The sequence below is a fragment of the Anthonomus grandis genome, chromosome 4 (assembly GCF_022605725.1).
Source record: "Anthonomus grandis grandis chromosome 4, icAntGran1.3, whole genome shotgun sequence".
Taxonomy (NCBI): Eukaryota; Metazoa; Arthropoda; class Insecta; order Coleoptera; family Curculionidae; genus Anthonomus; species Anthonomus grandis.
The window spans coordinates 42,266,042-42,281,849 of record NC_065549.1 but is presented as its reverse complement, the minus strand read 5'-3'; the positions used below and the strand labels follow the sequence as shown (position 1 = coordinate 42,281,849).

General features: G+C 34.9%; 1 protein-coding gene across 1 annotated transcript in view; it reads left to right on the top strand.

Annotated features, from left to right (window-relative positions):
- The window catches only part of LOC126734800 (fatty acid synthase-like), a 51,658-nt gene extending 42,222 nt beyond the window's left edge, over positions 1 to 9,436 (top strand). The window contains exons 24-29 of the mRNA XM_050438538.1: positions 2,768 to 2,898; positions 2,972 to 3,526; positions 3,591 to 3,850; positions 4,072 to 4,305; positions 8,568 to 8,801; positions 9,266 to 9,436. Of these exons, the coding sequence (XP_050294495.1) occupies positions 2,768 to 2,898; positions 2,972 to 3,526; positions 3,591 to 3,850; positions 4,072 to 4,305; positions 8,568 to 8,801; positions 9,266 to 9,373 (1,522 nt within the window). The 3' untranslated portion in view covers positions 9,374 to 9,436. The remainder of the gene's footprint in view (positions 1 to 2,767; positions 2,899 to 2,971; positions 3,527 to 3,590; positions 3,851 to 4,071; positions 4,306 to 8,567; positions 8,802 to 9,265) is intronic.
- The last annotated feature ends 6,372 nt before the right edge of the window (positions 9,437 to 15,808 follow it).

The following is a 15,808-nucleotide window of genomic DNA, read 5'->3' as shown; positions in this document are numbered from 1 at the left end:
ATATTAACCACAAGGTGGTTTATTTTTCTCTGCATTAACACTGGGTCTGCGGGATTCCCTAAAAGCAAAAACTTATGCCGCGCATGACAGTTTAAAGTAATTTTTCAAGCATCCGTCATACGATCATAGATCGGTAAGAAATCATTTCTAGTGGTGGAAATACTGGTTTCTTATTGGTCAGAAAATTACGTTATTTTTAAATTTAGTTGGTTTTCATGTATCCGATATCCGATGAACGTCGGTACGAAATTATTATTTGTCATCTGTCAATATTTTTGTCTTATTTATTGTCAATATTAAAATTGACTTCTCTTTTTCACTGGACCTGGAGCATAAATCTCAACCAGACATGGACAACCGGCAATTATAAAGGTAGCAGAGAAGTCCATCCCGTTCAAGAAAACACCACAAAAGGCAAACCACCCGTGATCGACAATGCTCTGAATCTGGAAATATAAGTTCATGGATAATTGCTTGAAATATAAAAAAAGATAAGAAAAGCTAGAAGGAAACTGAGATACAACAGCAGGAAGGGATAGATGAAATGTTATGATATAATTTATCTGGAAATGAGCAGTGAGTAGAAATCTGGAAACAAATCAAAGTTTTTGCTAACGCTGTAAAAACCAAAATGCACACTAAGATAATAAAATGTACACTAAGATACCTAGCAGACTTCATTCATAAATAAATGAGAACTGAGATTGTCTTGCCAATGTTATAGACGGGAAAGAACCCAGAGAAGGTTAACAGCTTCTCTGACCTATTTACCTGTTTGCATACACCAAACACTGGAGACAATGATTAAGCATCGCATAGAGTGTGATGTAAAAAGTCGGGATACTCTAGACTCCTACCAAATGCGTTTCAGGAAGGGTAAGGGACTATGGAATGTCTCATAATGGCATTTCTTGAAATAAAGAGAGTGTTGGCAGAGAACCAAGAATAAATACCGGTACTTTTGGACCCTGCAGTTCTCTTCAGGAAGATTCTTGATTCTAAATCTGATGTCGAACAGATGCACTTTAAGGTCCCACCACAGGCACCCTAATTGGCCAACAACAATTCACACAGGTTTACCACCGGATCACCGCTGTTACCTCTGCTATTTAGCGTTTTTACGAACTTATCCAGAACTATCAACGGAAGGCAAGGATGTAACTTTCTAACTCTTTTCTCGACGACATGGCGTTAGAGATTACAGGAGGCGAGGAATTCTAAAAGTCTTAGTGAGAAATCTTAATGTATCTCTCCGCATGAGAAATCCATTTAAATAATTAGGTGCCATTATGGAAAAGCACTTGGCATAGAAAGATAACATTTCCTACATCTATGAAAAAGCATCTAAGGCTATAAACTTCATATTGCCAAAACTTGGTCAAGCGCAGATCCTAGAACAGCATCAGGGAAGCAGCAGAGATGCCACTTAAATCTAGAAGATCATAGTTGGCGTCAAATATCTCAAATAAAGCGCATCTATCATTCTTCTATATATGTATATTCTTCAATAAGATACCACCGTTTTGATGAAAATGTCCTTCATTAGTGGAAACGTTCGATCTAAGATAAGCAGATACTCACCACATACCAACTATACTCCATGCTACCATACTGCAAACTATATTATTACCACGCTTTCTTCGCAGACCAAAAATATTAAGAAAAAAAAATCTTCAGTTTCACATAATTAATCTTGGCAAACACTCCAAGAACAAAAGGAGTTATTCGAGTAATTAATCAAGCAAGAGATAGATGAGACTAGGATTTCACGTTTTTCTTACACCGATGGTTCAGTGGGAGCCGATGGATTGGTAGGAGTGGGAATTTATTGTGTGAAATTCGTTGGCATACAAGAGAAACTGCTAAAGGGTCATTCTATATGTTCGGCCGAGCTGTGCCATTCTAGAAATGCACTTCAGAAAATCACCAAAAGAGGAGTCGGCTTATCAGTAATCCGCGCATCCATCTAGCGTGGATACCCAGTTACACAGGTATATATGGTAATGATAGAGTCGACCAGTGTAGTCTGGAGTGGGCATTCCGCTTAGAAAGCCTTTCTATAACGAACCATGATATATTATCCTGCTAGTTTGATAAAAAAAAATAACAAAAACTCTTTATGAATATTTAAAACAAGAAGAAATTTACCAATTTTATATATAACAAAGACAACAAATAAAAACAGTAAACAAAACTCATGTCATAGTCAAATAAGTCCGATATCGTGTAAAAAGTTAAATTTATTTCAACTTCATCCAATGATGGAAGATTTCTTAAAATTTTCGTATGTAATTTGGCAAGAAAATTGTCTAATGAATCAGAGTTTCGTCAGATCATCGGACCAAGCATGACGGATGCATGAAAAGTCATTTTTAGACGTTTAACATACCAATGCGGCACCACTTTACTTATTCTGCTAAAGGAAAATTTACTGGTTTACTACTGAAGTTAGCGGCGATTTTAAATGTGAATATGTTCAAAACAAATCATTATGTTATCCAAACGTCTGGTAACCCTACAGTTTAAATATATTAATTAATAAGTACATAGTTTCCAAATTAGAAGACCGTTCCAAGATTTTTGCGATATAGTTATTATAACAATAATATTAAAAGTAGTCATCCATTTTTTCTTAAAGACCTATTACCTATTATAAAAAAACTTGTTTGCTCGGTTAATAAATTCGATACCTTTGTGCAAACTTGTAGTTTTTCTGTATAAATATTATTGCCAATATAACTCTAATAATTAAACTCTTTTTTTATAGAAATATAAAGAAATCAAGCAATATTGGCAAAGCAATTCTCAACATAGAAAATAATCTACCCTTAAATAAACTAAACGTCAGGAGACCTAATCAATTTATTTGTGACCCAAAGAGTTCATATTTGGTTTACGGTAAGTTAAAGCAATATTTTTATTCGTAATACTTTATTCAAAATTTATCAAAAAATTTCAAAAACTATTTTAGGTGGGAATGCGGATCAATGGACGGATATGGTAGAATGGTTAGTAAAGCGTGGAGCCAAAAAAGTAGTGGTTTCTAGCGACTCAAAGGGTTTACAGAATCACATCAATCGGCGTTTATCTCTTCTTCAATCCTACTTTGGTTCTGATATTATATTTGCTCCTAATAAGGCACACACTAAAGAAGGAGCATCAGAGCTTTTATCCGAGGTTTATTTCCTGGGACCAATCCATGCTGTATTTTTGCTGCCACAAGTAAAAATGAACTCACCATCGAAAGTCAGCGATATTAAGCCAGTTCAGTACATTGAGAATGCTTTAAGGACAACTGCTCCAAAAGCACTCTTTACTAATTTTATTAGTTCCGCTGCTGGTGTCTGTCAAGTACGGGCTGATGCTAATTACACTACTTATAATATTCAGTGGTTCAAGGATTTGGAATTTGGTGATGCGCTGTCAGGTTTAGATAATGTTCTAACCTACAAGATAAAAAATATTTTAATAAACAATGACAAAAATAATGAGACCAAGCAAGAAAGTACGCAAGCACTCTTTAAAAGTACGTATACATTTTAATGATGGTCAATTAAAACAAACCGTTTAATATTTTACTATTACCTTAGAGCTGTCCCAAATGCTTCCCCATTCTCCGGAACAAGTAATTGAACAAACCAATAGTGCTCCAGAAGAGCCTGAACTCGTGCAGTTGATTACGGAAGGCCCCAAGGAAATTCGTGAACTTATTCCACTGTTTATATTTCCCGGCCTGAATACCGAAAAGGAGATTGAGAAACTTGCACTACAGCTCATGGTCCCTACTTTCTCTGCTGTATTGCCGAGTGTATCATCGAATTTAAGAGAGTTAGCTGTTAAGCTAGTGACGGTAAATATTATTTAATTTTATCATAAATATATATTAGTTTTCCTAAATTATTTAGCGCATTTAAGCAAATAAACTATAATATGAGCAAGTGATGAAAGCATATATTGTTGGCTACGATATTAATAATTTACTGCTGTGTATTGCATTTTTTAATATCTTTACAACAGAAGCAAATGTTTTTTTTTAAACAATTATTTCTAAAACACTTTTTTTATATGCAGCAAATGAAAGCCGTTTGGCCCGAAGGACCATACAACATAGTCGGCGTATCTTGGGGAGGAGTCCTGGCAACAGAAATTGCCAAGATCCTAGATAAAGAGTATAAGTCCAAGATCTACTTATACCTTATAGATGGTGCTCCCACTACACTACAATCTGCCATTAAGCATATGGGTCAGGGAAGTGAAATGGAAATAAATATATTGACGCGGATATTTAACAGTAATGACTCTCAGGTAAAATATATTATTTTCTAATTGATCTGCATTATTATTTTGAGTTACTTATTTTATTGGGTATTATAGCAAAAATCAATTTAGAAATTACACACTTAAAAAATTGAAAAGAAGAAGACTATTTTATAATTTTTGCTATAAGTGACATAATACCCAATAAAATAAGTAACTCATTATGAATTCGTCACAGTAATACAGATTTTACTACATTATTTTATCTCTTAATCTATAAATTCTTTTTTTTTTGGTCGGCGATGAAATTCTTTATCAACAACGGTAGTTCTTGTCTATCTGATTGGTGCCCTAAACTGCGATCTGCTCTGTTGCAGTCCTATTATGCTTCATGAATTTATTCCCACATGTTCGGTTCCATTGCTTCCAGAAAATCTAGTCAGTGGTGTAGTTCTTTTCATCTCTGGAGAAGGTTTGGCTTCGCCCAGGACTGTCGCCTAGGTCTCATTGAATGCTTCGCAGAAGCGTAGGATGTGAAAAGTGGTTTCCTCCTCTTCATACATTATATCAACATACATGAATACCAATCAATTAGTCTTTTCACACATATATTCAATAAAGATGTCGAACAATAGTGGATCAAAAACTGATAGAACGCCTGACGTTGAGAGATCTTGAAAAAACATCATTTACACATACAAACTGAGATCGTCCAGAAAGTCATGATTTTAGAAATTTGACAATTATTAGACAAATCAAATGACTTGTACTGAAATTTCGTCTGATCACTTGATGTTTTCTTAGGGGATACAAATTTTCACATAATCGGCGTATATATCGCCGTTTTATTATCGTCTAGCGATTGCTTGACGATTCGTTGTGCTTGGATGGATTCTTTGCTCCATTTGGGATGCTTTTAAACTTAACGTAAACATGAGGCGTCCTTAAAACATCTTATCGGACGGCAAGAATTTTTTTCCAGATTAAGTAGGAAAGTGGATTTCTTGAATTTAATCATCTAGGCTATGACGTATGGAGTGAAGGATCCAGCTATACTTTTTTTACCAATAATATCAAAAATGAGATGTAATTCGTAATAAAAATATCTTTCAGATCTGTGGTTTGTCGTTATATGCTCTTTGTCCTCATAAATTTTGTAGATAACTTTTGCTACATTAGTTGTTTGTGAATAATAAATCTCAACTAAGGTATCGCTAAAGGAAAAATTTCTGTTGATTTGCCATAAAACAGACTTTTCAATAAAAAAATTATTAATCTTCAATCAAAACAATTAACAATCCGTCTATAAAACAACAATCAATGTATATGGCGAATTATTAAATGAAATTTTAATGGAATAGGGTAGGCGCGCCTAAGAGTACGCACTTAATATTTTTTTCTACATAAAACTACAATAAATAAAAATAAATAAAAAAAAAATAGTGAGCAACCAAACATATATTCTATTAGCCAACAAAAAGACACAGTTTAAAGAAAATTATTTCTACATTAAAAATGACACAACCCTTTTTTTAAAAAAATACAAATGCGTACTCTTAGCGCCACATATGCCAAAGAGTACGCAAAGGTTGGGCTAAGAGTACGCAACATCACAATGTTTAAGAAATGTTTAATTGCATAGCAATGGAATTGCTTTTGTCCCATGTAGCTTGTGCAAATTTTATGCCACCAGTACTTGCATGTTGCGCACCTGACCCAATCGCCTCCACCGTATGAATTGCTGTAGTTCTCTTTACATCCAGGACAGACATCATCTTTTTGATTGCTGTTGATGCTGATGCTCAAAGCTTTCGAAGGCATTTTCTTCTTCTTCTGCTTAGTGCTGTCAGTAAGTTTCCTTTTAATGCTGCTCGTCTTGTTTTGGGAGGTGGATTCTTGCAATGAGTCTTTATAAGGTGTAGATGATAATATTTCCGACCTAAAAAATGTGAAAATATCTTTATTAAATACTAACAGTAGGAGAGCTTTTATTATTATTGTTGTTGCTGTTATAATTACCTTTTGGAGCGAACACATTAGGCTCGTGTTTTGCCTTTGGTAGAGGTATGATCATTTTTGGAGTGACTTTAGATATCCCAGGTACGGCAAGATCACATTTTTTTGAGGAAGAAAACAGTTTAAACTTTACATTTTCGATATCTTCGCTGCCTTGAATAGATTCTGAATTTGGCATCGGGTTATTTAAACAACTGCTATCAATATTTTTGGTTGGTGTTTTGAGATTAGCATCGTGTATTTCTGTCGGAGTAACAGGCTCTTTACGTATCCTATCTATCAAAACTAAAATAGGCAAATTGTCATCATCGTCGGAGTCGTGGTTGTTTAACACTTGAACATTATCTTCATTTTCATGTCGCCTATCGTTTGTTGGTTCAATGTGTAAGGCTCGATCAGTTTCCTCTGAAGGTGCAAAATCCTCCTCTGTAAACACATCTGGGTTATAAGGATACAATCCTGTAGCACTAAATGCCTTTTCACAAATCTGAATTGTTGCAACCTTGGAATAAGCTGCATGAAATTGTCTAGACATTTGTTTTAGAGTCACTGGTCTACCAGGGTTTTGAATCATCCATTTGTCGCTTTCATTCGAGAATGCAGTTTTCAATGGACCAAAAAAGCATTTATCGAGGGGCTACATTTTGTGGCTCCCATAAGGCGGCAACGATAGAAGAACTATACAGTTATTCAGTCAAAAATTAACTGCTTCGAGGGTACAATGTGATGTGTGGTTGTCAAGAATCATAACAACAGGATCATCCTCTGATGATTTTACGTAGTCTTGAAAATGTCTAAGCCACCTTATAAAAAGCTCAGAATTCATATAACCAGTTTCTGTCACTAATTGTAAAGTTCCAGGTGGACATCCATAAAAAAGTTCATCGTTCATACGTTTGCGTGAAAAGATAAGAGCGGGGGGTACCCAAACTCCTGAAGCTCCCATACAACACACAGCTGTTACTAACTGTCCTCGTTCTGCTGCAACCACTTTTGAAACTGTTTTCTTGCCCCTGGGGGCAAAAACTTTGGGCTTTCTGTTAGGGACCGTCGATATCCCGGTTTCATCCATATTAAAAATGCGGTGAGCTGGTGCTTTTGTTTGTTCATAGCATTGTCTGAAATTTTCAAAAAATCTGTTGCACTGAATCTTATTAAATCCAATTGCTCTAGCCACACTTACTTTTTCGGGAGCTCTAAGAGACAGCAACTTTAGAAAAAGAAAAGAAGGAAACATAGATTTTGGGTATCTCATTTTTTAAAAACTCTAGTTTCTATGCAGCTGATTTCTGATATCAAAACTGACAGGACCAGCTTATTCAAAAATTTTACTCGAGTTTCGCCAAGAGATTTTGATTTTCTGCTCTCAAGAATTTCTCCAGAAATATCTAAAATTGACACGAACTATCGAGAGTACGTCTCTGCCGAAATTAGACTGGCCATCACACTTCGCTTCCTAGCGACAGGAGACTCCTATGCCAGTCTTATGTACCTCTTCAGAGTTTCGAAGCAGCTCATTTCTAGAATAATTCCTGAAGTATGTGCCGCCATCATGAAAGCATTAGCGAGCTATGTAAATATCTATTTATCTACAAACGTAGAATATCGCGTCTCCACTGAAATCAGGCAGAAATCCACAAACAGGTCAAATCCTTTGAAGTTACCGACTTTTCGCGGAACAGTGACAAACATCTGCAAACGTTTGCAAATGTGAGTGACCGACGTATCCACCGGATAAACATCGTGTTTGTAAACGATTGCAAATGTTTCTAAACGTTCCGTTTGTCAGGTGGATACGCGGCTTTAGCTCCCCTTTCTAGGATTCGGAAATATTGTAAAAAATGTGTTATGCAACCGACAAAACAAGGATCTTTTTAGGTGAGTCTATAGTCAAATGAACGTTGAATTTAACTGCTAATGTGCATTTTTTAACAAATGTTTCCACACGATATGATTCCTTAAGTATATTCACTTAAATATTACATCAAAATAGCATATTTTATATTACTTACGATTTGTTTATCAATAATCCCACTAAAACTCAAATTCACTGGACAACACCTTGACACAAACTACCACAAACGGCCATATTGGATTCGACCCGCGGTGTTGCCATATTGCTCATCCGAGGTCTGCGTACTCTTAGGGAATGCGTACTCTTAGGCGCGCCTACCCTACATATTTTTCGTACCATATTACAGACATAAAAAACACCTTAATTAAAACTTATTCTATAATCCAATCAAATAGATACATCTATTTATTTTAAATTACTTAAAATGTCGGTTTTATAGGTGCTTAAGAAACTTCAAAGTACAGAAACTTGGGAAGAAAAGGTTAACTACATGTTAAGTAATTATACTGCTGAACCTGAAGATAAAAAAGCTTTAGAAGAAGGTCTATTTATACTTAGGAATAGACTTTTAGATGTAATAGCGTACAAGCCAGATGATAATTTGGTTAATGGAATCTCTCACTTAATCAGACCAAATGATTGCAGTCAATATGATAATTGTGATTTAACATTGGTAAGTATAGGTACTTTCATTTAATACAAGATACGTATATGTTTATAAATAAATTTTTCAAACAAATTTCTTGATAGATGTAATATATAGTAAGGAATCTGTCATTTGTAGTACTTTCCATTTTTTTAATCTTAAGTTTCTATATCTTATCTTAACGTCGTCTCTTTCATTCTCTCCATTCCTATTTTATTCCGGACATACGTTTTTTTGGACTAATTTAGTATTTTCTAATCCTTAAAAAAAGATAGCCAAAATGTTTTAAATTAAATGTTATTAATTGTTTAAATGTTACTTACATATTATTAATGCGCAAGATTTTACTTTATATGTTTACTTTTAGATAAAATTAATAATAACTTATTATTTATTATAACTAGCTATTACAGTAGTTCTATTATATTATTATTTTATTGTGATTCTTCATTCAATTTATCATCCTGAGATTAACTTGACTATTTCTTTAGTATTTGAAACAAACGCCACAAGTCCATCTGGTTCCTGGTGATCATACGACGATTATCACACATCAAGACACTGCAGAATATATCAATGAAACTTTCCAACTAATATAAGTTAATAATAAACACTTGTATGTTGAATATTTTATAATATAATAAAAGTATATGGTTCAAGAATCTTGAAAGTGTTATTTATAATTTGATACCTGAAACTAAAAAGAAATATGAGTAACAGTAATAAAAGAATTTTCAGAAAAAACTGAATTTGCATCAAAATACTTGCATTGCTGATAAAGTTCCTTAACTATTAGGAAACGTTTATCCTAGTATTGTAAAAAAAATTACATCATGGCATGCATACCTGTTTGTGCAATAAATAAATAATTTGCATAGAATGTACCCTATAAAACAATTAAAGCAATGTAACATTTAATATCCTAATATACAGATCGTGTTATCGTGAGCTACGTATTACCCAAAATAACGCCGCTTGGTTGCGGCTTGCAGGCGGCGGAATTTTTCGTTTTTATTTTTTGAACCGGGAGTCAGCATACCTCACTTTGCTGTGTTACTGCACGTTGCATAAATAATTTTTGAGCATTATTTTCGTGTTTTTTTCACTATGGCTGTTTATACCCCTTCAACTAATTAAATGGTTTTATGAAGGCAATTCGGCAGTACAATGTAGAGATTTGTTTTCAGTGACATTTGAGAATAGACCGATTCCTTGTGCAAAAACCGTTTTAAATGTGGTTACAAATTTTGAGACATCTTTTTGTCTTCAAGATTGTAAAAATGCCACACAAAAAACAAGCTAGAATATGCTAGAGCATATAGAACGGCGGGAAGAAATGGTTTGCAGTACCCTAGAACTTGATTCGACACGGTCCACTAGAAGTGTTGGAGAGGAACTGAGAATGAGCAGTAAAACTGCAGTTGCTCGTATCTGGAAAAAATATGGGTACAAATGTTTCAAGTATTCAAAAACTCAGGAAATATTTCCTGAAGACCAGTGGCGAAAAATGGAATTTTGTGAAACCATGATGGAAAAGGCAAATGAAAACGAAAATTTTTTAAAAAATATTTTGTTTTCTGATGAATCTTCTTTTCCATTAAAGGCAAACAGAATCCTTCCATTGTTCGTTATTGGTCTCAGGAAAACGAGCACAGAAGTTTTCAGTTTCGTACCCAGTATCATCAGAAATTGAATGTTTGGGCAGCTATTTTGGGCGACAATGTTATAGGGCCATTTTTTATTGATGGCACTTTAAACGCCCAAAAGTACCTTGAGTTGTTGCAAAACTAAGTTCTTCCTGGCATTCAAATCCTACCTGATGTAGACCTGGGATCGGTTTATGTTCAGCAAGATGGCTATCCTGATCATAACGCGGCGAGGGTAAAAGAATTTTTAACAAATACTTTTCCTAACCGCCTTATTAGTGGGAGTGTCGATATTAAATGGCCTCCTAGATCTCCAGATTTGTCTCCAAATGACTTTTATCTATGGGGTTACCTTAAGCAGACCATTTACAAGCATGAATTTAGTAGGCCAACAAATTTAGAGGAGTTTCGAAATAAAATTGTCGAAGGTGCCAATTCCATTTTACCTGAAACTCTTTTGGAGGTGCGAAATAGCTTTTACGATAGGTTAAGTTTTTGTTTAGCGAAAGAAGGTTTATTGAGGTTTTATATGAGTCTTTATCTTTTAAAAAATGATATGTTGTTAAGTTTGTTTATTAGAGTTTTATTTCTGATTTTTTATTATATTTTTATCAGAGTTGATATTTAATTTTTTATTAGAATAACGCTTTAAACGCTTTTTCATTATGCAAAACACAGCATATTAAACATTTTAAGATTATAAATCTATGCGGGTTTTACACATTGTCATGTCTGTAAAACCCGCATTAGAATAAATATTTTAAAAATGCCTGGATTTTCGCGTAATATTTTGGGACATTTTGTCACCAAACAACGCAGCCCCGCGAAAGTTAGATGTTTACTAATCCAGAAAAAGAATATATATTGGGTTGACTAATCCCGTCCTCGGGCCGGCCGGGGCGGTGCTCTGTCGCAGGCATTCGTACACGCGCGACGTTGAAAAATTTCGCCTCTATGCGGTTTCCTATAAGTAACGAACGAAAACACGATCTGTATATAGAAACGCCATACCAAGATAATAGAGCTTCTGGATACAATATTAAAGAAACCTCAAAAAAAATTAGCTTATTACAGATACACTGTTTGACATTTTTATTAAAAAGGTTTTTGTTTCTCATGCCCTTTATATCTACTGGAGTTAAATTGAAAAATTTGGGTGCCAAGAAATTGGCAAATCTAAAATTAATGTTATTTCTGAACAAAGGATATCTTTTGTATGGTATTTTATAAAATCTGTCTTAAGTTAATTCTTTGAGTGGGTCAAATTCCAAAGAGACAAAACATAAAGAGCACGCATTCTGCTTGTTTCAATAGAATAAAGTTTAAGATTGAAAATAGTCCTGACTTTTTTAAAAAAACTTTAATAATATATTTTTTGCTGGTCCTTAGCTGTTCTAGATTGCTTGAGCAACACTAATATTCCATAGGTAAGCAGTAGTTCAACAAATTCTCTGTAGTAATAGTAGTAATTGTAGGGGTACATTAGGACGAGTAGACCTAAAAGTCCTTATTTGCCAACCTCTGGACCCCGTCATTATCGGTGGCCACCTTCCCTAGTCTTCAAGCACTCTTTCCCACTTAAGGTCTCTTAGTTCTTCTTGTGGCAGGAAGGGGGAACCCATGGTTTCTATCCTAATCCTAGCCCATCCTTTGCATTCTCCTATAAAATGATATGCTACTTCCTTCGCCACGCCATAATTGGGCACCACGCCTAAGATAGGCAGATTTCGATTAAGTCATTAGTAACCTAATAATCATAGCCAATCAGGTCTTCTAAGATTCCTCTGTGCCGGGACAGCACCCACGCTATCCTGGGTTTAGTTCGATTTGGTAGCAGATCTTCCTGTCGGCAACCGCTTTTCCTACTCCATTTTTTCTTTATCTCTTTCAAAGCCCAGTTGTGCAGGAAATGTGTCTTACTTAGGCCAAAGAAGGGATCGGAGCTAATCGATGGGAGAAATGTCCTCCACTCCGCTGTGTCTCGGAACCCAACACGGACTGTCTTCCTCCTACCCAACATGTCCAGCGCTGTAGGGATGCGTCTTGGGCCAGTTGGGAACTGGTCTTGCGTGCCTGGGTGGTCTTTAAGGGAGTAAATGATTATTTCCGTTTTCGAAACCTCTTTAACTTCTTCCTTTATATCAGCCTCCTCCAGAATAGCAAATACCTTCGTTTGAAAGAACGTTAAATATCTTCCAAGCGAGAAAGCTTGTCCTTGATCGGTGTCGCTACAATACACTGCAGCTCTTGATAGCCCTCTGTGGGCCATTTTTGAACTGTTTGTGTACCATATTTGCAAATCCTTTTGAGATCAAGCCTTTGTGTTGAGCCATTCTTCCCTGCTTGTTATGTCAACCTTAAAAGAACTTTTTACTCATACAGGGTCCTCTGGCTTTGCATTGAGAGGTAGCAAAATTGACATTTTCTTCTCCACCAGTGTTGTGATGGATGTACACTATCGCTTTCTGTTTACAGCTCGTTTCCAATGAAATTTGAAACATTTAAAGGTGTTTAGTGTTCAAGAATTGATTTTGTGTAACATTGGTAAGTAATTTCGCTTGTTTATTGACGATTGTCACCGTTTCTTTGCTGGTTTTTCAACATTCTTTAAAATGACTAAAACAAGAGTTATCGGTAGAAACAAAAGGTATTATCATTGGACTTCATAAGGCTGGAAAGACTAACTGTCAAATTTCGACGGATTTGGGAATTCCAAGGCGGAATGTCGATTATAATATTGGGAAATTTACCAGAGAAAGGACTATTAGCAACAAACCTCGATCGGGAAGGCCAAAGGCAACAAGTTCAAAGGAGGATTTAAATATTTTAATTACAAGCAAACGCAATAGACGCCTTACCGCCCCTGAAATCACAGCAAAAATCAACAAGGAGCATAAAAAAACGGTCAGTGAAACGCCGACGTTATAATGCGGGTCTTAAAGGACGTTTAGCTATATCAAAACCACTACTGAAGGATATTAATAAGAAGAAAAGACTTGAGTGGGCTCAATCACACAAAGAATGAACCATTGATGACTGGAAGAAAGTTCTCTGGAGTGACGAGTCGAAATTCGAGGTTTTTGGAACGAAGAGGCGAGTTTTTGTTCGTGATCTAATAAGAATAGAGGGAATTCTTCGATAAGAGGGTTACAAAACAATTTTAAGTGACAATGTACTTCCTTCTGGTACTCGAATAATTGGGGAAAACTTCATCTTTCAACATGACAATGACCCCAAGCACACGTCGAAATTGTGCAAGCAATATTTAGGTCAATTACAAAGGCAACATTTTCTGAAAGTTATGGTATGGCCCCCACAATCACCGGACCTCAATCCTATCGAATTGCTGTGGGATGAACTGGATACACAAGTGCGAAAATCATGTCCCACATCAAAAGAAGACTTGTGGAGGATCATCCAAGAAGAGTGGCACAAGATACCTCAGGAAAACTTTGGACAAATTAATTAGAAGACTACCGAAACTCTGTGAAGCTGTTATTAAAAATCGAGGCGGACATGCAGATGAATCCAAAATTTGATTTTCTTAAATTTAATTAATTGAAAAATGTATTGTTTATATTTATTTTATTATAAATAAACCATTTCGTAAGAATAACTGATGGGTGTATTATTTTTAGTTATAACTTTAAAACAGTCATATGTGGGCAAATACTTTTGAGTGGTAGTGTATGTCCTGCTACCCTGGCTTGATGCTGCCATATAGCGCTTTCCTTCGGTCTTTTTTTCAGGATGTCCAGAAAGTCAACGATAATATTGAAGTGGCTGATGGAGAACTCATAAGCACCCAGAAAAACATAAAATGACCTTATTAAAAGTAAAAAATTGATGGTTTTTGAAATATTGGCACTTTTGAAAATTTGGCCTACTCTTCGATCAGATTTTTGATTGTTACGCCTTAAAAATAGATATTTTTTAGGTTTGCAACACTAAATAGCTATTTTACTGATCAAAGACAAACATTAAACTAAACAGCCAAAATATTTAATAGGACATCTATTCTAAAATAAAGTATTATTTATTTTTATTTTTAATACCTCAACTTTGATCCCTCATACTGAACCAAAAAATTGTATGACAACCTGGCTAATACCTTGTAAAGTTGGCTCATTTAATTTACTTTTAAAATTAGTCAATATGTTTTAAAAAATGGTAGCAATAGCAGACTGGAACTAGTTGAAAGCAATGAATTGCTTGTCTTTATTGCCATCCTGTATTTGAGCGGATGTACTTCTGTTCCGCGTCCACGTTTGTTTTGGGAAGGTCGAGATGATACGCGTAATATTTTGGCCCACAATTTAATAAGACGAAGAAATAGCGGTAAGCCACCTCTATCCACCGGCCCAACACCTCATTTTGTAAGTCCTCTAGCACGCAGGCAAGGACAATATTTGATATGGACCAACCAGACAAGACACAAATATAATGTGTAAAAATAAAACAGTAAAGGCCTGTCAGCAGTATTATATCGGCAACAATAGGCATTTTTTGCAATTGTTGATTTTTCATACAGAATAAATATATTAGTTTTGAAACAGAAAATATGTTTTCTGTCCAACTAGGTCAAAAACTACCCTTACCGTATATCATAAACTAGACAACTCTTTTTTAAATATTATTTTTTTTCATGTATTTAAGAATTTAAGACCATTTCCAATAAATGTATTCCCAAATTATATGAAAAATAAAAAACTAATAGTTCTGGGCCTAAATGGGTAAAGTAAGCGCAAATATATACTTACGAGAACAAATTAAAGTACCAAGATGTTTATTAATTTGACGCCGATGAGGAAGCAGTCACTACTGGTCAGAAATCGATCTTGCAGAACAATTGATTATTGTAAAGTTTGGTGACGAAAGGCAAATTATATATTATGTAGGCCAAGTTGTATCAGAAAATTGCTTTAGGTATGCTGTGTCATTTTTCCAAAAAGGACAAATATCTGTATTTCCGAAGTAGAAGAGCATTGGTTTGATTGACAAAAATGAGGTGCTGTTTGCACCACTCATAATAAGGGAGCAGTGCAAATTCACTTAGGTTAAGTTTGTACTTCAAATTTTGTATATTTTCTGATAGTTTTTGTTGTTAGCTTAGAAGTTTTAAATAAATAATCATCAAATCGTAAACTCATACCTAGAGCGTCTTGTCGACTTATCTATAGTATCTCCGATTTTGCAATATTTTAAAATTTGAGCATAAAGAGTACTTTGAAAAGAATAGATTAAGAGAAAAAAATTTGCGGATTATTCACATATGACGCTAAAAAATAATATTAAATTATGTCAAAGAAGAGGTCTACTCTACTCTATTTGATGATCGAAACTCGTTGCTATTGATAATTACATTGTCAAACTTTTGACATATGATCG